The following is a 23222-nucleotide window of genomic DNA, read 5'->3' on the forward strand; positions in this document are numbered from 1 at the left end:
TAACCCGATGAACGATGATGACGAACGACCTGCGGGAACGCGCGTTGTCATCGTTGATCGTTTTTGTGTTAAAAATGGACGATAAAGTGGACGACTGAACGATAACTGTGTGTATGCACCATAAGACTTGTTGGTGCTATGTTTTTCATTTTAATGTAATACAATCTGAGTTAAAAAAATAAATAAAAAAAGAGCTAAGGGACAAATACTGCTTGTATCTGATGACTACACAGTCCCTGATCTTTATTTATTCCTCACTGGTATTCACTGTGTATTAATGATTGTCAAAGTAATAGTCTTTTTTTACAATAGCCATTTGCTTCAATGCCGCTTCTTGGGTAATCACAACTTGCATGATGGTTTTATTAAACATGTATCCGTGCAAACATACTGTATACTGTATATCATGCTATATTGCATCTCAACAAAACCTACTTCCCGAGCTTAGCCTCTTGTTGGAAATTGCAAAGGGCATATATTCCAAGTGTTCATTGGGGCTGTTCATGAGTCCTAATTTCTTCTTTTATTCTTTAGTTAAAAAGCTGTTTGTAACAGAGTTTCTTCTGCTATATGGTAATTTAGCTACTATGGAATTTGATCATCTACTAGTTGTGAAGTATGCTGCTAGGGGCAGAGCAGTGCATCTCCAAGCCCCATGCTTTCAGTAGGAACCTGTCGACACTGCTCTAGCCTCTTCTTCTGTGCATGTGCTGGGGAAAGGGGGTGCCATTTTGTAAGGTGCACACTTGGGTTTTAGATGTGCATGACCTATGTCTTCTTTACAATACAGAAATGTGATTAAATAAAGATACATCTTGTTCATTGTTTGTTAGAGTAAAAAAGAGCTTATGCAATTACTGTTTCTGTCATTCACATGTTCTGGAAGCAGTAGTACTTAGAGTCTGAGAAACAAGTGTAACGTCTAAATAGAGAGCTGTAGGACTCTGTTATGAATCTGTCGCCTTTTTCTGAATCGCTGGCCTGGAACAATTCCTTGTGTAAGAAATGCTAATTGTTTTACATGCTGTAACACTTTCAAGTAATATTTCAGCAGCATATGTCATTTCTAATTGTTCTTTCTTTTTCTTTTAAAGGACTGTGTGCAGCTGAACCAGTACAAATTGCAAACTGAAATTGGCAAAGTAAGTGTACTGTAAATTACAAATACCTACAGATTTTATTGGCCCTAAACAACAGAGAAAATAATGTTCAAGCCAAAATCTTTCAGATCTAGGTTAGTCAGTGTTGTGACTACATATCTATATCACCTTTTGCTGTCTCACAAATTGAGTTGAGATGTAGTACTGTACCTGATTCAGAGGTGGGAGCAGTGTGGATGCCGCACGCAGCTGGCCGATGTTGTAAGTCTGCGCATATGTCATAATGGTTATCGCAGGGAGGCGCAGAATGATTTTGGATGCAAGAGCTGGTGATTTCAGTGCGTGTTAGTGGGAGGTAACATGGGGTTGGCTAGCCAGATGCTGGTGTGTCGCTAACTGCAGCATTATCCTGGTCAGTGAATGAAAAGCACTTTACTATATCTCTGTGAAGGTTATTATATGCCCAGCTTTTCCTACATCTATCAATTAGATTTGTATTATTATTGTACTTATTTAACTTATTTTGAATTCATGGGGAAGGCTGGAGGTGTGTGTTGGGGGGTGGGGGACTGAAGCATAGACTCTTATGGAGAAATAATCCTCTTCTCATTCTTCATGGTGACAATATCTAAAATGTTCCTCTCTTGCCATTATGATGTCATATGATTTGATATGGTATATGAGGTATGTAGGTAATAAGTAGACAAAGCATATTGGCTGACTGATGGAAGATAATCATGGGTTGCTCTGGTCTACTAGTTATTTCAAGTTACTGTATACTCCTTTCTTCTGGCAAAGTAGCAGTCTGGTTTACAGAATAATGCTTGAAAAAACCCAAGAACACTGCTTACGATGGAAACCGCAGTATGATTTTTATACTGTTTGCAATTCCTCAATGCTGAAAAATAGTTTATTCCAGAGGTTCCCAAACGCGGTCCTCAAGGCTCCCCAACAGTTCATGTTTTAGAGATTTCCATGGTTGAGCACAGGTAGTTAAATCAAATTGACTGCGGTACTAAACCATGGATATCTCTAAACCTGAACTGTTGGGGACTGCTCAACCTGAACTGTTGGGGACTGCTCAACCATGAGCTGTTGGGGACTGCTCAACCTGAACTGTTGGTTGTGCTCAACCATGGATACCTCTAAAGCAGGAACAGTTGGGGACCGCATTTGGGAACTTCTGGTTTATTCTTTAAAATTATAAAAAAAATGTCGGGAATGATAGCTGCACTAGAGACCTTCCAAATGTAGGTCATATATTTAAACGTGTAAGATTTTTCATACCCTGACATCTTGAGATCAATACCTGAGTAATGCTGGGTACACACTTAGTGATGTGTACCCAGCATGACATCGCCGGTGACTGGACCCGGTATGCAGCAAGTGCAAATGTAGTTGCCGATGCCAGTTCCGACGGTGGGGGGGGTACGTGTCATGCTACATTATGCACCATGGCATCATTAGTGACATTTCCCTTCGGCCCTGCAGTAGAGCCGACTGGCAATGTCGCTAGCGACTCACGGAAGCGCACATATCATGGATACACACTAGACGATGGGATTGGATGAGATATCGTCTAGTGTGTACCCAGCTATAGGCACACTCTGTGTGAAGTTTGTATTTTCTTCTTCAGGGTCCACAGGGATTACCATGAGGTTGGTTGGAGTGAGCCGTACACCAAACAGTTAAAGCTTTAGCTCCCAGGATGCACCTGCCCTCCTCCATCTATAACCTGCCCCCAGCCACATGCAGGAAACTTTACAAGTTATTGTTCCGGCAATGAAACCTGGGGATTTTATGGTTTCCCTGGACATTCAGAATGCGTATGTGCATATGCCTATTACGCCATCCAACCAACGATTTCGTGGATGCTCTGGCAGTGCAATGGAATTTCAATTTTGCATACCTTTTCTTCTGATTTCCCTCCTCCCAAGGGTTCTCCGGAAATTCAAGCAGGAAGGTGGCACAGTGAAACTGATAGCTCCAGCCTGGTCCAGTCACCACTGGTTCACCGTTCCACAGTGTCTCTCCATAGACACTCCTTTTCCCCTTCCTATATGCCCGGACCTGTTATGGTAGCACAGGGTCCTTGTCTCCACTCTGACCTTCCTCGTCTGTCTTTGATGATGTGGCTCTTCAAGTTATCCCTCTTAAGAGCCAAAAGTTTCTCTAGCTCTGTGGTCAGGACGATGTTTGGGGCGAGAAAGCCTTCCCCAGCCTGCATCTGTTACAGAGCCTAGCACTCTTATTTTTAAGGGTGCTCACCCAGAGGTTATGACCTTATGGTTTTAGGATTTTCTGGGTGCTTGCGTTTTTATTTCTTATCTAGGATAGAGCAGTCCTCAGTACCCGGAGTGGTTACCTTCCATAAGTGGTTACCCGGGGTTTTAATTTTGATTGAAGAGTGTGTGGTTCTGCCCACACCTTCCTTAGGTTTTTTGCCTTTAAGACTTTTGCCTCTCAGGATGCTTCCTTTGGGCGCAGGATTCTCCTTTCTGCTCAGGCGCGTCCCCACCCTTAGGGGAAACTGTTTTAGGACGTCCCCATGGTAATCTTTGTGGACCCCGAAGAAGAAATTAAGAGTTATGGTAAGAACTTACCCTTGTTAACTCTATTTCTCCGAAGTCCATAGGGTCCACAGGGCGCCCACCCTGACGCACCTGACTTCATTGGGTATTTTCTCTCGGTCACTGATTCTCTCATCTTTTGTGAAATTGTTTCTTGTGTAGATTGTTCTACCTTCTCCTCTCTCCTACTCCTGCCTTGGGCTTGCTTACAAAACTGGCTGCCTGTGGCTGGGGGTGGGGTATTTGTGGAGGAGGGACGGTGCATCCTTGGAGCTAAAGCTTTAACTGTTTGGTGCACGGCTCACTCCAACCAACTACACCCCATGGTAATCCCTGTGGACCATATGGACTTCAAAGAAATAGAGTTAGCAAGGGTAAATTCTTACCACAACTCTTAATATTTTCCATGTTTGCATGGGTTTCTTCCGGGTGCTCCGGGGTTTTCTCCCACACTCCAAAAATATACTGGTAGGTAGTAGGGAATATAGATTGTAAGCTCCACTGGGCCAGTACTGATGTGAATGACTGAAATATTCTAAACAAAAACATTGTGTAGTTTGTGTGTGCTATATAAATAACCGTTAATAAATATATATATTTTCATTTTAAGCATGTTTATCACACTGATAAAAATTGTAAGGAACAATAATGTCCTACAACAGAAAAACATATATAAAGTTCTTGCGCCGAACTTGTTCCAGAAATAAAAAAGTCCGTATATGAACGACCTTGCAACTAAATGATGTTCCACTCTGCGTTGCAGGGTTATCCTCAATAGGTAATATGCAAATGAAAACAAAATATAATATCTATATCAGTATTGATGTAAATCAACTGGTAGACACCATATGTGGTCTAGGGAAACCAACAAATCCAAACTCCCAAGATATTCAGATGTATTGATACACCGCACGTGTCCCCCTAGTTAAAACCATAGGAAGCGAGAGATGGAGAGCATTTTGGCATGACACTACACTGAGAAGTTTCTTCTTTTATATGCTGGAGATTATATTGGGATGGAATCTATCCAGGAAATGAAAAGATACCTTTATGTGCCTGTGTTAGATCATTCCATGTAAGCTGCAACAGGAGCATCCATTTATGTATGTTTTTGCATGATACATCCACACTGGTGCTATGCTTAAAGTTACCTTGCTATTCAGAGGCAAATCTTTATCGCCTTTTACATTGCATTGACTTTCCACGTATGCGAAAAGCGGATGGAATTGAATACGGAAATAAGTTTCCGCCTGGCGAAAAATCTCAATCGGCGCTACTTTTACGCGGATCTCGGCTTTTCGCTTCTAATTGAATACGGCCCTTAAAAGGAAAAAAAAACAGTGAGAGAAGTACATGGGGCACATTGACTTTATAAATCAGGCATTTAAAAGCATAACAATGGATTTTTAAAAATTGTGGATATGCAAATGTGCACTGTGAAGAAGGTGCTTGTGGGTAATAGTGCGTGTGACATGTTTTGGCCAATAGGAATGCTTTTGTATAATTTTGTGTCTATTTTGGGTTCTATGAAGGGTGTATAAAACACATTTAGAACTTCAAATAGAAACCAATGCATCATCGAAATCATAATGGAACCCAAAATCGACTGAGTAAATGATCACTTTTGAATAGAAACTATGTGGTCGATTTTGAGGGGATGTTGGTTCCGTCACAAGTCTCCGGTGCGCCTTGTTACCTTCTTCTGTCCCAGTTGTCGCTCTTCCTCTGGGAAATCCTGTTCTCCAGCCACGCATCCGCACAGTTCCTTCTGTTGCTGAGCAGTTCTAATGGAACAGCGGGTGGCTGTTATTGGCTCTAGAGGTCTTACACAGCGAGTCCTAAGAAACCGTAACAGGTTCTATTTTAGTGGATTTTAAATGGAACCAAAATCGACTTTTAGGATATTTACTCCTTAATGCTGAATTGCCTCCTCTTTCAAAATAATGAATGAATGAAACAATAAAACATTTTAATTTTGTGTATTTTAAAGAGGATGGATTGTTTGTTTATTAGAATAGACAAAAATATATTAGCCCACAGTACCATGCTTTGCTGTAAAACAATCTCCTTTTATCAGGTGATGATTTGTGATGGTTGCAGCATGTTTCAAACATGCTTCTATTATATATCAAGCTTTTAATACACAACACTACTGCTATTGAATGTAACTTCTATTTAGAACTCCATTCAAGTGAGGAAAGACAATCAAATATCTAAGGAAAGCAGTTAAATAAAATCAAGGTCTGTATACATGATTGTTATGCGCTTAGGTTAAGTTATTTTGCATCAATGCTCTGTTACTGTAATTTAAACATAAGAGTCATAGATCACTAATGAAAAAGGAAATGCTGTGATCAAACAAATATAGATATTATATAAAAAATAGGGCTGACTATGTGTATTTATACGGCCCATCTTCCTTCTGGTCTGAAACTATCCCCAGTTTTTTTTATTTTGTTTGTGTTCTTTAATTACATTCATTTATATCTGGAATACAATTAAGCTGACTAGGTAATTAGTATAACCAGCTAGCATCATTTATCATGGAGCTGTTTCTTTGGCAAGCTCTTTGAACAATTACCAATGTAAAAAATCCACAGCTAGAACTTCCCTCACTGCTTAATTGTAGTCATAGCGGCTTCAGTGCCATGGGGATATATTTTTTTCTACCTGTCTGTTGCTAGTAAGAGGAAAAATAATTTAAGACATTTGAATGCAAAGCCCTTTTATCTGTTTTATAAGTCAGTTTATCTTTGAATAGAGAAAAGATTAGAATCTACTAGATAGCTCTGATTGAATTACTTTTTCAGACAAAAAAAATCATTTTAGATGTTGAAGCTTAATTCCTAAGGGTAGTTACATACTATAAATTTAAATGTGGCTTCCCCCTGGTGAAATGCGTGGTCATTCAGCTGTGTTCTACATAGGAAACACGACTTGATTGAATCTGGTCCTGATTCTTGATGCCTATGTGCAGCATGAGTCTATGCATCCTGATGGGTTTCACGCACTGGTTGGACTTTAATGTTGCCTATGGTATTCTTGGTTTTCTTAAAGCTTTATACAAATGTTCAGTGTATTGTTTGGATTTTTATAGTCTATGATTTGTACTGCATTGTATTATGTACATTTACAGTCAGGTCCATAAATATTGGGACATTGACAGAATTTTCATATTTTGGCCTCTATTCACCACCACAATGGCTTTGAAATGAAACAAACAAGATGTGCTTTAACTTCAGACTTTCAGATTTAATTTGAGGGTAATTACATCCAAATCAGGTGAACGGTGTAGAAATTACAACTGTTTCTATATGTGCCTTCCACTTTTTAAGGGGCCAAAAGTAATGGGACAAACTAAACAATCCTAAATCTAACTTTCTACTTCAGGGTCCATAGGGTATCCACAGGATACCTTGGGGTATAGGTGTGACGTCAGTCGCAGGGCACCAAAGAGTTAAGCTTTCAGCCTCCCAGGATGCACTAGGTCCCCCTCCTATACCCCGCCCCCGGGCCAAGGCACCTCAGTTTAGTTTGGTGCCCGGCCGGAGTCGGGTGCACCTGTTGGAGTGGGGGCTAGAAGAGCCCCTGAAGCTTTTTCTTCATGCAGCTGTGGCTGCACATCTGGATGAACAGCATGGACAGTCAGTCCTGACGTCCATGCTGTCTTCCCTACACCCCGCCGGTACCAGAACGCTGGTACTGATCCGGGGATGCTGGTGGGCGTCTGGGGTCACAGCTAGCGGTGACCCCAGATGCTCCGGACCATGGCCGGATTCAAGGGGGACAGAGGTAAGCAGCGGGGTCCCGCGGTGGGTCCCCGCTGATCACATGGTCCTAAGTCCCCAGGCAGGGGGCTCCCTGGGGACTGGCTGCAGCGTGGAGCCAGGCGACCAACCTGCGCTTCCACTACCCCCTGGGACAGCGGACCGCAGCAGAGCGGTAGCGCTGCGGCGTCCCAGGGGTTAAATGCATGCCAGGGGAGCGCGCCTTCCCTGTCTCACAGCCGGCGCCTCCCCCGCTGCACACAGCCCTCTCTGCACTGTGCTGACTGGTCCTGTGTCAGCGCTCCTCCCCCAGGCCAGCTTCTCTCTGCTCCTCGGCGGCCATCTTCTCAGCAACGCATGGTGAACGCTGCTGGAAGTCTGGAAGGAAGCATCGTGGTCTGGGTCCCCCCGCATACCTCTCCTCCGCTGTGGCTCAGGTCTGTGTATGCAGCGCTGTGTCCTACCAGGCCCTGTGTCTGTGTAGTTGAGTGATCAGCGCTGTTAGTGCAGGAATTGTTATTTCTCTGCATTGTATGTGACTGTGCTAGCGCTGCCTGTAACTTTTCTTCTCTAAACTGTCAGCTTTATTACTGTCCCTGTTCTTTCTGCTAAAGCCCTTGCGGTGCGGTGCTGCAGGGTGGTCTCTCGCCTATTTAATACTTAATTGGTGAGAGAGGTCACATACGTGGTGCCATCATGTCTGAAAGTGATTTTCCCCTCCGGCTACAGTGTACCACGTGCAAAGTACCGTTAGCGGAGGGGGAGGGTAGCGCGGAGGGCCTTTGCCGGCAGTGTTTGTCCATGGCGCGGCCTATTACGGTTACAGCACCGGTACAGGAGCCGCCCTGGGCTTGTTTCGCTCAGGCGTTAACAGCTTTAGTGGGCCAGTTAGCTCCGCAGCCCGCGTTTACTCCGATGGGTTTGTCCCAGCAGTCTGTGGTGTCGTCACCCATGCAGGGGTTCCCACGACAATTGGTGGTACCCCACAGTCTCCCTATTTCCCCGCTCCCGGGTTCTCAGGAGCCAGCGTGGGTTAACTCCCTGACGAGTTCTGTACAGCACTTGTCGGATGTGTTGCAAGGGGAGTCTGTGATGCGGCCTCATAAAAGGCCGGTGGCGTCTCTGTCCGCTCCTTATGAGGATGACGAAGGGACGTCTGATGATGGGGAGATTCTGGATCCTTACGATCAGGAACCTTTCCATACTAAGGACGCTGATGCTAAGTCCAAAGTATATATTCCTGGACTTATTCGGGCGGTCCGCACAGCCTTGGTGATTGAGGACGAAGTTCCCCCAGCGGCTAAATCTAAGTATGCCTTTTTCAAAGATGTGAAGGGCGATGCCACAGTCTTTCCTCTTTCGGGTCAGTTGGTGAACCATTTAGAGGAGGCGTGGAAACAACCTGGCAAAAGATACCAGCCGCAGAGACGCCTGGCGGTGGCTTATCCGTTCGCGGATAATTATTTTGCTAAGTGTGAATCCCCTCCACAGGTGGATTCTCACGTGACCCGTCTTGTCCGTAGTGCCACATTGCCGATGCCATCCATGTCCTCCCTTAAGGATGTTACGGACCGCAAGGTAGAAATCTGCCTGAAGTCCGCTTATTCCCTTGCAGGGGGGGCAGCACGGCCGGCTATGGCCATTTGCTGGGTTGCCAGAGCGATGGAGCGCTGGGCGGATTCATTAGAGGCTTCTTTTGAATCCGACTGTCCGGCCGAACAGGCGGAGTTGATTGGCAATCTCCGTGATTCGGCCACCTACATCAACGAGGCGGCTCTAGACATTAGTACTCTGGTGTCTAGAATTTCTTCAGCAGCGGTAGCTGCTCGTCGCACCTTGTGGCTGCGATCCTGGAAGGCGGACGCAGATCCAAGAAAGGTCTGGAAGCGTTGCCGTTTACCGGAGAAGTTCTCTTCGGTCCGGATCTGGATAAGATTGTGGCCACGCTGGCGGCAGCCAAATCTGCTTGTCTCCCGTCGGCCGCTGCTCCTTCTGGTTCTGGACCATCGTCCTTTCGGTCATCTAGGGCCCAGGGCAGGCCCAAACCACAGTCGTTTCCTCGACAGGCTGGCCCTAAGAAATCGGTCAAGCCCCGGAAACAGGCATGGAGTACCAGACGTCCGGCCCCCAAGCCAGATGACAAGCCTGCGGCCTGACGGTCCGGGTCTCCCCTTGGGGGATCCCAGGGTGGGAGGCCGCCTGCTGCAGTTCTCCCGGTGTTGGTCGTTCACTACGACAGACACTTGGGTTCTGGAGGTGGTCTCTCACGGGTACGCCCTCTCCTTCCGGCACAGACCCCCGGCTCGATTCTTCACCACGGGTCTACCATCAGACCGGAACAAGGCTACGGAGCTGCGGAAGGTATTGCACACTATGCTCCAGGCTGGAGTTATAGTGCCTGTTCCATTCTCCCAGAGGGGCCAGGGTTTCTATTCAAATCTATTTTTGGTACAGAAACCCAATGGGTCATATCGTCCGATTCTCAACCTCAAAGCACTCAACAAGTCTTTGCGGGTCCCGAAGTTTCGGATGGAGACCCTACGGTCCATCATTCTGGCGCTGGAACGTGGGGACTACATGGTGTCATTGGTCATACAGGACGCTATGGCGGTCATGGCGGCTTCTCTGCGGCTGCAAGGAGTCCGCATGTTGCCGTACTTGGACGACCTGTTATTGGTGGCAGGATCTCCAGAGCTCCTGTTACACCACTTGGACCTGACCATTGCACTGCTGCAACGGCACGGCTGGCTAATCAACTGGCAGAAGTCCACTCTAATCCCGTCTCGGAGGATTCTGCATCTTGGAGCCTTATTGGACTCGGGACAGCAAAGGATCTTCGTGACGGAGGACAAGATCTCTGCTTTACAGTCAAGGGTGCGCAGTTGTCTGCACAGCCGCCGGGTGTCCTTACACTCGGCGATGAGGTTACTGGGCTCCATGGTGTCGGTGTTCGACATGGTGGAATACGCCCAGTTTCACTCCAGACCTCTGCAGCACCTGATCCTGTCCAAGTGGAACGGGCTGCCTCAGTCTCTGAAGTTCCAGACGATTGTGCTCACCCCGGAGGTTCGCCTGTCCCTTGCGTGGTGGTTAAAGACGACCCACCTCAACAAGGGACGTCCGTTCTGGGTTCCAAATTGGGTCCTGTTGACAACGGACGCCAGTCTTCGGGGCTGGGGAGCAGTTTCGGGTCCACACTTGTTCCAGGGCAGGTGGACACCGACAGAAGCGGAGCTTCCAATAAATATCTTGGAACTCCGTGCGGTCTTCAATGCTCTCCTGCAGGTACAGCGGTTTCTCCAGGGTCACCCGGTGCAGGTCCAGTCGGACAATGCTACCACCGTGGCCTACATAAACAGGCAAGGAGGAACTCGCAGTCGGGCGGCTCTCGTAGAGGTCTCTCGGATCCTGGTTTGGGCGGAGCGCAATCTTCCGGCCATATCAGCGGTCTTCATCCTGGGAGTGCTAAATTGGGAGGCGGACTTTCTAAGTCGCCAGGACGTTCATCCAGGGGAATGGTCCCTGCACCCGGACGTTTTTCAACTACTGGTGGACAGGTGGGGTCTTCCAGAAATCGACCTCATGGCGTCCCGGCACAACAACAAGTTGCCGGTGTACGGGTCTCGCACAAGAGACGAAGGGGCGTCTCTGGTGGATGCTCTGTCCGTCCGGTGGACGTTCAGGTTCGCATACCTGTTCCCTCCGGTCTCCCTTCTTCCACGGGTAATCCGGAAATTCAAACAGGAAGGAGGGACGCTCCTGTTGATAGCTCCCGCGTGGCCCAGACGGCACTGGTTCTCAGACCTTCAGGGTCTGTCCGTGGACAGTCCTCTGCGGTTGCCGCTACGACCGGACCTTCTGTCTCAGGGTCCTTGTCTTCACCCGGACCTGACTCGGCTGTCTTTGGCGGCGTGGCTGTTGAGACGGCCATGCTAAGGTCCTGGGGGTTTTCCAGCTCTGTGGTGCGTACCATGTTACAAGCTCGGAAACCGTCTTCCGCGAGGATATACCATCGCGTGTGGCATACGTTCTTCCAGTGGTGTCGACCGAGAGGTTATGCACCGCGGGAGTTTCGTCTGTCTCGGATTCTCGCCTTCCTGCAAGCGGGACTAGATCATGGGCTTCGCCTTGCTTCTTTGAAGGTACAGGTTTCGGCCCTATCTGTCTGGTTTCACCGTAGGATTGCTACAATCCCGGATGTGCGCACCTTTATGCAAGGTGTTCTCCGTATTCAGCCGCCCTTTGTTCCACCTGTGGCGCCTTGGGATTTGGCTGTGGTCCTGAGGGCTCTCCAAGGACCGCCGTTTGAACCACTGGGCTCAGTGGATATTAAATGGCTAACAGCTAAGACTGTTTTCCTTCTGGCCGTTGCTTCAGCCAGACGTGTTTCTGAGTTAGGGGCTCTTTCTTGTAGACCCCCTTTCTTGGTTTTTCATGGGAACAGGGCAGTGCTCCGCACTCGGCCCGAGTTTCTTCCCAAAGTTGTTTCCCAGTTTCGTGTTAACGAGGAAATAGTTGTTCCGGCCTTTAAATCACCGGGTCTTTCCGTGGGTGAGGCCTCTTTGGATGTTGTGCGGGCCTTAAGGACTTATGTTGACCGCACTTCTTTGTTTAGGAAGTCGGACGCTTTGTTGTCCTCTATGGCTTCTGTAAAAAGGGTTGGCCTGCTTCAAAGCAAACTTTGGCAGCCTGGATCCGTATGGCTATTTCTGAAGCTTATCTTCATGAAGGCCTACCGGTCCCTCCTTCTCTGAAGGCTCATTCCACTAGGTCTGTGGGTCCTTCGTGGGCAGCTCGACGTGGTGCCTCGGCAGTTCAGATCTGCAAGGCTGCTACGTGGTCTTCTGTCCATACCTTCGTGAGGTATTACAGGTTTGACACCTTCGCCTCTCAGGATGCTTCCTTCGGGCGGCGGATTCTCCTTTCTGCACAGGAGCGTCCCCACCCTTAAAGGATACTGCTTTGGGACATCCCCAAGGTATCCTGTGGATACCCTATGGACCCTGAAGTAGAAAATATGAGATATGGTAAGAACTTACCCTTGTTATCTCTATTTCTACGAAGTCCATAGGGTTCCACAGGACTCCCGCCCTGTCGCACCTGTGCTGCAGATGGGCTTTGCTCTGGTCACCGGTTTTCCGTCTCCCTCTGGTGAGAATGTGATTCTTGTATGTGTCCAGATCTTTGTTCTCTCTCTTCCTTCTCCTCCTCCGGCCTATGGCTTGGTAACTAACTGAGGTGCCTTGGCCCGGGGGCGGGGTATAGGAGGGGGACCTAGTGCATCCTGGGAGGCTGAAAGCTTAACTCTTTGGTGCCCTGCGACTGACGTCACACCTATACCCCAAGGTATCCTGTGGAACCCTATGGACTTCGTAGAAATAGAGATAACAAGGGTAAGTTCTTACCATATCTCATATTTTCACTTTTTAATACTTTGTTGCAAATCCATTGCAGGCAATTACAGCCTGAAGTCTGGAACGCATAGACATCACCAGACGCTGGGTTTCATCCCTGGTGATGCTCTGCCAGGCCTCTACTGCAAATGTCTTCAGTTCCTGCTTGTTCTTGGGGCATTTTCCCTTCAGTTTTGTCTTCATCAAGTGAAATGCATGCTCAATCGGATTCAGGTCGGGATTGACTTGGCCATTGCATAACATTCCACTTTTTAGCCTTAAAAAACTCTTTGGTTGCTTTTGCAGTATGCTTCGGGTCATTGTCCATCTGCACTGTGAAATGCCGTCCAATGAGTTCTGAAGTATTTGACTGAATATTAGCATATAATATTGCCCGAAACACTTCAGAATTCATTCTGCTGCTGCTTTTGTCAGCAGTCACATCATCCATAAATACAAGGGAACCAGTTCCATTGGCAGCCATACATGCCCATGCCATGACACTACCACCACCATGCTTCACTGATGAGGTGGTATGTTTTGGATCATGAGCAGTTCCTTTACTTCTCTTCTCTTCCCATCACTCTGGTACAAGTTGATCTTTGTCTCATCTGTCCATAGGATGTTGTTCCAGAACTGTAATGGCTTTTTTAGATGTTGTTTGGCAAACTCTAATCTGGTCTTCCTGTTTTTGTGGCTCACCAATGGTTTGCATCTTGTGGTGAACCCTCTATATTCACTCTTGTGAAGTCTTCTCTTGATTGTTGACTTTGACACATATACATCTACCTCCTGGAGAGTGTTCTTGATTTGGCCAACTGTTGTGAAGGGGTTCTTCTTCACCAGGGAAATAATTCTTTTGTCATCCACCACAGTTGTTTGCCGTGGTCTTCCGGGTCTTTTGGTGTTGCTGAGCTCTCCGGTGCGTTCTAAGAATGTTCCAAACAGTTGATTTGGCCACACCTAATGTTGTTTTTGCTATCTCTCTGATGGGTTTGTTTTGATTTTTCAGCCTAATGATGGCTTGCTTCACTGATAGTGACAGCTCTTTGGATCTCATATTGAGAGTTGATAGCAACTGCTTCCAAATGCAAATGTCACACCTAGAATCAACTCCAGACCTTTTACCTGCTTAATTGATAATGAAATAACGAGGGAATAGCTCACACCTGTCCATGAAATAGCTTTTGAGTTGATAGTCCCATTACTTTTGGTCCCTTAAAAAGTGGGAGGCACATATTAAAACTGTTGTAATTCCTACACCGTTCACCCGATTTGGATGTAATTACCCTCAAATTAAATCTGAAAGTCTGCAGTTAAAGCACATCTTGTTTGTTTAATTTCAAAACCATTGTGGTGGTGAATAGAGGCCAAAATCTGAAAATTCTGTCAATGTCCCAATATTTAAGGACCTGACTGTATATTGTATTTCTAAGGTGTATATATACTGTAAGGGTAATTTAAATAACCCCATACATAATAATGCTGCCCACTGTGAGGCTAATACAAAGTTGAATTTAAGTTGGTTTGGTCTTGCCTGTTTTCGACCTGCATATGCTGCGGAAGTAAGTGCACCAAAGTGTGGGCATTGCAGACACTTAAACAACCCTACTTAAGGCTGAAAGGAATTTTATGTGATGTAATGGGGTATTGGTACGTAGGCAGAGTTTAGTCAGGGTATGTAGATGAAATGGTCAGTTATGCAGATTTGTACATATGCAAATATACACTGGTTTACAGACAGATGTTTTGCAACAATCCTAGGGTTGGTGCAAGCGTGCACTGATAACGATGACTGCTGTCTCCTCTGTGCTGAAGGGAGAAGGACCGAATCTGTGATCTTGCAGGCAGAAGGGAAAAGCCACAGTGCCATGTGGCTGTGGTTGTCATGGTAGCTACAGGACACTTCACATAACAACATGGTTAGAGCTGTTCATGTTCACAGACGCATATGGGCCAATATACCAATTTATTTAGGTGCAATGACCTCTACAATGATATGTGTTCAGCTGTGCATCAGCCTTTCTATTAGTCTGATAACTTCACTCCCATCACTCCTCTGAATGAACTGATGGGGAACTGGTATACAGGATCTACTCAGACACATTTTTCATGATATCACCAGAAACACATATACTCGTAGTTTAATATGTTATGTCTGGTACATTAAATTTATGTATGTGTGTTTGATCTTGTGACAGATTAATAACTAGAAAAGGTGACCTAGATGCAGTGCTGTAGCAGGTTGATGCTTCGTTCTGTGCCGGCCCCGCCCCTGAACATGTGACATCATAACTTTACAAGGCGTCTGGGTCACCAGCACTGGCAAGTGCGGCATTGCCCTGGGCGTCCTCTGGGCGTGCACTGTGCATCCAATGGACGCTCTGGGCAGCTCTGCAATAGCGATACTGGCTGCAGGGTGCCGTTCCAGGCACCCAGTAAGCCAAATACAGGGGCCGTGGGGCAGCACAGGGTGACTGCACTGCTCACACATCCCTAGTTACGGCCCTGCATGGAGGTGTGTATGGATGATACAATGTTTGTTTTCCATCTGGGTATTTTGTTTGTGGTTCAGAGATGCAATGCGAGAATTGATTCATTTTTTTATATTAATCTCACTGTTTTATGATTTCTTTGGAAACAAAGACAATTTTATGTAATAACACTGCAAAATGTTTCCCTCCTACACTCCTGTTGCAAAGTCTTTTCAAATTGTGACTCAAGGTCATCTTAATTAGCTAACTTCAAAATAATGAGAATCAACATACATATGATGTTTTCTCTGCTCCAACAAGTACATTATGTACAATAAACAGCAGAACAGTACTAGTAGTCAATTTGAAATTGATGTTTTCTACATTTTTGGTTCTTACTCTTGTTTGAAAATCTTGTTTTCTTTTGTTACATAGTGGTTACTAGCAACATTTTTTATATATAGGAACTAATCTAAACACACTATGGCAAATGACTCCGAAGGAAAGCACTAGTGCAGCTTTGGTGTACGCATGGCAATTCTAGAAATACAGCAGCCAATTCCTGGCAAAATGTGCCCGTTTGTTCCAGCAGACCACAGGTAGCCAAGAATCCTCTAGTGATCTGCCACCAAACAAATGCATATGACTGGGACACATTTTGTGTGAACACAACCTTTCTGTTCTTCAGCAACACGTCTACATGCCCCCTCCCGCACCGCTCTGCCCCTTCATACAAGTTTGTAAGTGGTAAAAGCATATCTGTTTCATGCATATGGTAATTTGCACATATGAGCAGTGCGAAAATGCAATCTCGAGGCATTGCATCCCCAGGTATGTATCCGGGCAGAATTAGGACAGTTGTGAATGTGATGAACTTGGGAGGTGATTGGAACTGAAGAAGCCCATGGAAGCAGAGGAGGAATTCTGGTGAGAGGTGCCAATTCATCGGTGAGAGCAGCCAGACTCCAGTGGAAAAGGTGCCAATTGGATGCTTGTTATAAGTACTGAGATAAATGCAGTTTGTTATAAGAAGTTTACTAAGCATCAAAGAAAGTAAAGCAAGTGGTACTTTAAAAAGGGCATAAGAGAAATCTTCAATGAACAGAGAGAGCTAAGAAAGTTGTGGAAAAGAAAAGCAGCAGAGACGAGATCAAGAAACAAGTGTTGCAAAGAGAAAGGCTGGGCCTTGATGTTCACCAGCCAATGATCCAGTGACTTTAGCAAAGAACTGCATTCTGAGGGAGAGTTCCTACAGAAATCCTACCCAGGTTTGGTGAGAGAGTTCCATTTTATGCACACACACAAGTATCTTTTTATGTGTTACTGACACAGTCCCTGCCCCCAAGTAATATAACCATAGTTAAAAGGACGCTTGAAGAGAATTGGTGAAGTTAATTTTGATAAACACTACCATTACACAGCGCTGCAGTGTTTATATCTTTAAAGGAAAGAGACTTCCATTTTATGTGTGATTCTAATTTAAAGGGCCCAAATATGTTACATTAGTAACTTGGGTTAACCACGTTAGATCTTCCTTTGAAATCCATTGGGATGCTATAAATTATTTTAAGGATATTACTCATTTAGTATAGGAAATAATCATTTATTTGACAAGTACATTTAAGGTAATTGAGTCCTTCTCATTGCATGGTATTCCGTTATGTGAAATTCAATTATATTCTAAATATATATAATTATTTAAGTTGTGGTGCAGCTCCTTGGTGGTCACTTTTCCTCCTCCGCTGCTGACCGTGCTGTAACTCCCTGACCGTCACTTCCCTCCTCTGTGCTGTAGGGAGAAGGACCGAATCTGCGATCTTGCAGGCAGAAGGGAAAAGCCACGGTGCCATGTGGTTGTCATGGTAGCTACAGGACACTTCACATAACAATTGTCAATCGTGAATGACAGCTTGAATCAAAACCCTAAGGAAAAGTGGACAAGTTATTGTTTTATTGTATCTAGTGATATTTATGGTTAAAAATAAATTAAATAATAATAAACATCTTTTTAGTAAGAATGTAACTCTTTAATGCATTCTTTTAGTAATATAACAAATTAGTGGTCTTATTTGAATAGTTATTCCTTAGTTACCCACCACTATCTTGGTCCCTCTGCCAATTGGATGGTCCCAAGTATAATCGATGTGATTCTGAATATTCAAGTCCATATACCTTAAGAGCTTTCTAGTCTTTTTAAAAGGACACTAACAGGCCAATGTATGTGATAACATAGGTTTGTCATCCTATTGTACTGATTATCTCTGCCATTGCTTCTGCTGCCTGTCAAATTTTTAAACCGAACTTGGCCACATTCTGTCTCAATAATGTCTTAGATATATGTTCTAGTTAGACAGCACCCTATTGTATCATGAGAGGAATATCACATCTCAAGGATATTGTTGCAGCAGTCTGGTAGGAGATATACAATGGCTGAGTACTGAATCGGGAGCTCTGAAAACAGATTTAATATTGGCTAGAGACATGGCATCTGATGAGAAAACTACTAAACATTAGAAAAAAAACTTTCTTGGTAACAAAATACAATATGTGAGTCAGAAACAGAGTTAGCTTCTTTAGCTCCCTCTCTATTCCAAAGTTTTTTTCCTATTATTTTACATTCCCCTCAGTACTGTGTCTGAGATACATTAACCACATTGCTATGGATGAGAAGTCCCACACATTCAGTTACTGATGACATAACAATGGGAAAATTTAAGTGTACTGAACACTGCACATACAATACAGGCATACATTTTGACACAATGCTTAGATATAAGAACAGAAAAGGTGCGCAGATCAGAGTATATGGGGTTAATTGTCTAAAGGAGCATCTATCTTAAGTGGAAACTGCAATCTACTAAAAAGAAATCAAAGGGAAAAATATGGAAAGATAGCGCTGATAGACAATCATATATTTACATTTATTCAACACATAAATACAAGTATTAAAAACAGAAACAAAAAGATTTTTTTTTAAAAGATAACAATGTTTCAATTATAGCACATACAGTGCATCCGGAAAGTATTCACAGTGCTTCACTTTTTCCACGTTTTGTTATGTTACAGCCTTAATCCAAAATGGAATAAATTCATTTTTGTCCTCAAAATTCTACACACAATACCCGATAATGACAACGTGTAAAAAGTTTTGCTTTACATTTTTGCAAATTTAATAAAAAAATTAAACTAAGAAATCACATGTACATAAGTATTCACAGCCTTTGCTCAATACTTTGTTGATGCACCTTTTTCAGCAATTACAGCCTCAAGTCTTTTTGAATATGATGCCACAAGCTTGGCACATCTATCTATGGGCAGTTTTGCCCATTCCTCTTTGCAGCACCTCTCAAGCTCCATCAGGTTGGATGGGAAGCGTCGGTGCATAGCCGGTTTCAGATCTCTCCAGAGATGCTCAATCAGATTCAAGTCTGGGCTCTGGCTGGGCCACTCAAGGACTTTCACAGAGTTGACCTGAAGCCACTCCTTTGATATCTTGGCTGTGTGCTTAGGGTCGTTGTCCTGCTGAAAGATGAACCATCGCCCCAGTCTGAGGTCAAGAGCGCTCCGGAGCAGGTTTTCATCCAGGATGTCTCTGTACATTGCTGCATTCATCTTTCCCTCTATCCTGACTAGTCTCCCAGCTCCTACCGCTGGAAAACATCCCCACAGCATGATGCTGTCACCACCATGCTTCAATGTAGGGATGGTATTGGCCTGGTGATGAGCGGTGCCTGGTTTCCTCCAAATATAACGCATGGCATTCACGCCAAAGAGTTCAATTTTGTCTCCATCAGACCAGAGAATTGTGTTTCTCATGGTCTGAGAGTCCTTCAGGTGCATTTTGGCAAACTTCAGGTGGGCTGCCATGTGCTTTTTACTAAGGAGTGGCTTCCGTCTGGCCACTCTTCCATAAAGGCCTGCTTTGTGGATTGCTGCAGAGATGATTGTCCTTCTGGAAGGTTCTTCTCTCTCCACAGAGGAATGCTGTAGCTCTGACAGAGTGACCATTGGGTTCTTGGTCACCTCCCTGACTAGGGCCCTTCTCCCCCGATCGCTCAGTTTAGACGGCCGGCCAACTCTAGGAAGAGTCCTGGTGGTTCCAAACTTATGCCATTTACGGATGATGAAGGCCACTGTGCTCATTGGGACCTTCAAAGCAGCAGATATTTTTCTGTACCCTTCCCCAGCTTTGTGCCTCGAGACAATCCTGTCTCAGAGGTCTACAGACAATTCCTTGGACTTCATGCTTGGTTTGTGCTCTGACATACACTGACAAGGGTGGGACCTTTATATAGACAGGTGTATGCCTTTCAAAATCATGTCCAATCAGCTGAATTTGTCACAGGTGGACTCCAATTAAGCTGTAGGAACATCTTAAGGGTGATCAGTGGAAACAGGATGCACCAGAGCTCAATTTTGAGCTTCATGGCAAAGGCTGTGAATAGTAAATGTACATGTGATTTCTTAGTTGTTTTTTTTTTTATTAAATTTGCAAAAAACTCAAAAAAAAATTTTTACACGTTGTCATTATGGGATATTAATTTTGGGGACAAAATTGAATTTATTCAATTTTGTAATCAGGCTGTAACATAAAAAAAATGTGGAAAAAGTGGAGCGGTGTGAATACTTTCCGGATGCACTGTACCTCGGAATGCTAGCCAGCCTAACTGATAGGGTAAATGCAGGTAGCTTAGGGACATATGTATCAAGCCTTTTTTACATAAAATTATGCAGAAACTGCAGTTCCTGCATAATTTTATGTATTGTTCCTATGTGCTAATAGCGCAATACAGAAGATTTAGCAGAAATCTCCGGCAAAATGCTGATTTGCGCTGCAGATCGCAGTCCCCATTATTATCAATGGGGACTACGATCTAACCCCTATGTACTAAACTCCAAAAAGCTAAGCTTTTCATAGTTCAGCATCGGTAGTTTATACCATCTACAGATGGTGGATGGTGTAAACTACTGTCTATGGGGTCTCCAGGGGCAGGAAAGCGATCTTTCGATCTATTCCCCACAGCCCTCGGCCAGTCCGGAAGCTGACACTGCGCATGTTTTCATCCAGGATGTCTCTGTACATTGCTGCATTCATCTTTCCCTCTATCCTGACTAGTCTCCCAGTTCCTGCCGCTGAAAAACATCCCCACAGCATGATGCTGCCACCACCAGGCTTCACTGTAGGGATGGTATTGGCCTAGTGATGAACAGTGACAGCTTCCCCCGGGAGAAGTCTTTCACCTCTGGGAAAGACCTCTCCAAAACGCCAGGGATATAGCTTGGGGGACAGCAGTTACCGCAATGCTGTCCCTGCGAGTTCCCGGTAGTATATAGCCGGGATATTTTTATTAAAAATGAATATACCCCCGGCAAGTAGGATTGTTAATAATCTGCACAGTACCGCGATTATTAATACATAGACCCCTTATTCTAGTGTGGTTATACAGTTTCAAAGTCCCAAATTTCTCAAAAGATATGTCCAGAATGATATAGGTCCTATGGAACAAGTTAGTGCACCTAAACAAGTGGTCCAAGTCCATTTAAGGAACCAGATCCCGGTTAATGAATAAGGATCCCAGGGTCTGTATTTTATCTGTCTCCGGTCTATACGGTGAGAACATAACACTAAATGCAGTGGAATCACTGAGTTTAAAATACCGGCTATATGATCTACGGAGCCTAAATTGATGTGGTTAGATTGCTATTTACTACACAGATAAAATACAGACCCTGGGATCCTTATTAATTTCCCAGGACCTGGTTCCTTAATTGGACTTGGACCACTTGTTTAGGTGCATTACCTTGTTCATTGGGACCTATATCATTCTGGACATATCCCTTAAGAAATGTGGGACTTTAAAACTGTATATCCACACCAGAATAAGCTACTTTCATTTACCCCTTCAGTTAGGCTGGCTATCATTCCAACAATGCTTAGATACTTGATGTCTCTTGTACAACAAACGGTGACTATCCTACATACTATTAATATGAGGATGTTCAATAAGTAAGGTACCGTAGCAAGACCTCTTGTGTGTAATGTTCTCTGTTATTCTAGTTTCCCACCAGGCCAGAGCAGGTAGACCACTGCATCTCCTCGTGTTTATTAGACTGCGCCTCATATCAGTCATAATGTCCCAACATCAGTTGTAAAATGGCGGGGCTGGCGGAAACATGGTCAAACATTGAGGTGTGTAGTGTGATCAAATTTCTGCATCTTAAGGGCACATCAGCAGCTGAAATTCATCTCCAACTTGTCAAGGTGTATGGTGATAACGTTCTGCCATGGAAACAGGTTTGGGTTTGGTGCACTTCCTTTGATAATGACAGGAAAGACGTTCAAGATGAGCAGCGATCCAGCATGCCAAGCACGTCCACCACAGATGACAGATTGTGCCGCATTTAAGGTCAGACGCATTTGAGTTAGTGATGTTGCTGACGAATTGAACATTTCAATGTGCACTGTGCACGACATAATTTATGAGCAACTGTGGTACAGAAAAAAGGGTTTACGCTGGGTACGGAAGCAACTTACAGAAGTTCACAAAACCGGTAGGATGGGGTTATCTCTCATGCACTTGACGCAGTGCCATGAGAATAGGAGTGCAGTTCCTGCAGCGTATTGTTACAGGCGATGAGACGTGGGTGCATCATATGACACGAGATGAAGCAAGCATCCATGCAGGGGCGTATTTATAATGTGTGAAGGGTGTGCGGTGCCCCCTCCAGGGGGGGCCCGCACTCTACACCCGGCACCCATCCTTTTTTTTTCATACTTACCTTTCCGAAGTCCTATGGAGTAGCTGCACAAAATGTCCAAAAATGGATGCCACGGACATTTTCTTGGCATTTTCTTGGCATTTTGCGCATGCGCAGTAGGAAATCACTGGGAAAATGGCTGCCAGGCACAGACTAGTGCCCGGAGTCTACTGCTGCTGTTAGTCCACTGACGGCAGTTGGGGATAGAGGAGGGGGCCCCCTCTTCTCTTAATATGCCCCTGCATCCATGACATGAAACTTGCATCGTCCCCACCTTCAAAGAAATTAAATCAGCAGAAGGTCATGGTGACCGTGTTTTGGGACCACAAGGGCATGCCTTTTGTTAATTTTCTCGCAAAGGGAAATGTGGTGAATGCTATACGCTGTTGTGACATATTGAGCCAGTTGCTGAGGGCAAGTCTTCTACTTGGGTTGCTGTGAACAGGCATCTTATTGCTGCATGATAATGTCAACCACACGCATGAGTTGTTACGGAGCTACCATTGGGAGGTACTAGACCATCCTCCCTACAGCCCTGACCTGGCACCAAGTGATTTCCATCTCTTTGGACCAGTTGAAGAAGCACCAGGGTGGATGGCTATTCGCAACAGACGGTGAAGTTAAGCAAGCCGTCATGTCCTGGCTTCATGTGCTCGACACTGATTTCTTCTTTGTCGGAATAGATGCCTTGGTGTAACGTTGGTACAATTGCTTAGACAGGTATGGGGATTATGTGGAAAAGGAAGCTGCACCAAGGCCATACTATTGATTTATACGTATATGTACGAGTTGAATATATTTATGCAATGAGAGGTCTTGTTACCTTATTAATTGACCCTTGTATAATGCTTAGCAACATGCATTCTATTAGCAGAGTGACCAGGATTAGGGCACTGGGTCCATCACCAATTAGCAGAGTATTAGCAGAGTTGAGGCTATTAACAGTACTCTGAGCCCTGGATGTACTGATGGTGCATGCTAGATTGGCAAAGGTGCTGGTGGTGCGTAGTCCACAGGTGGTTTTAGACACAGGGATTAAGCAGTATAACTATTAGATGCAGCCTGGAGCGATTGCGAGTTGTAGTGTGCAAGAATTACAGTATACATGTTAGCGGTGTGTGGTGCTGTGCTCCACTAGACAAGTGGTGATGGTACAGGG

General features: G+C 44.9%; 1 protein-coding gene across 2 annotated transcripts in view; it reads left to right on the plus strand.

Annotated features, from left to right (window-relative positions):
* CAMKK1 (calcium/calmodulin dependent protein kinase kinase 1) overlaps nt 1–23222 on the plus strand; it is a 315340-nt gene that overhangs the window by 119682 nt on the left and 172436 nt on the right. For both annotated transcript variants that reach the window (XM_088456133.1, XM_088456134.1), the window contains exon 3: nt 1095–1142. In XM_088456133.1, coding sequence (XP_088312259.1) covers nt 1095–1142 — 48 coding nt within the window. The remainder of the gene's footprint in view (nt 1–1094; nt 1143–23222) is intronic.

The sequence above is a fragment of the Taudactylus pleione genome, unplaced genomic scaffold (assembly GCF_031769625.1).
Source record: "Taudactylus pleione unplaced genomic scaffold, aTauple2 ptg000687l, whole genome shotgun sequence".
Classification (NCBI taxonomy): Eukaryota; Metazoa; Chordata; class Amphibia; order Anura; family Myobatrachidae; genus Taudactylus; species Taudactylus pleione.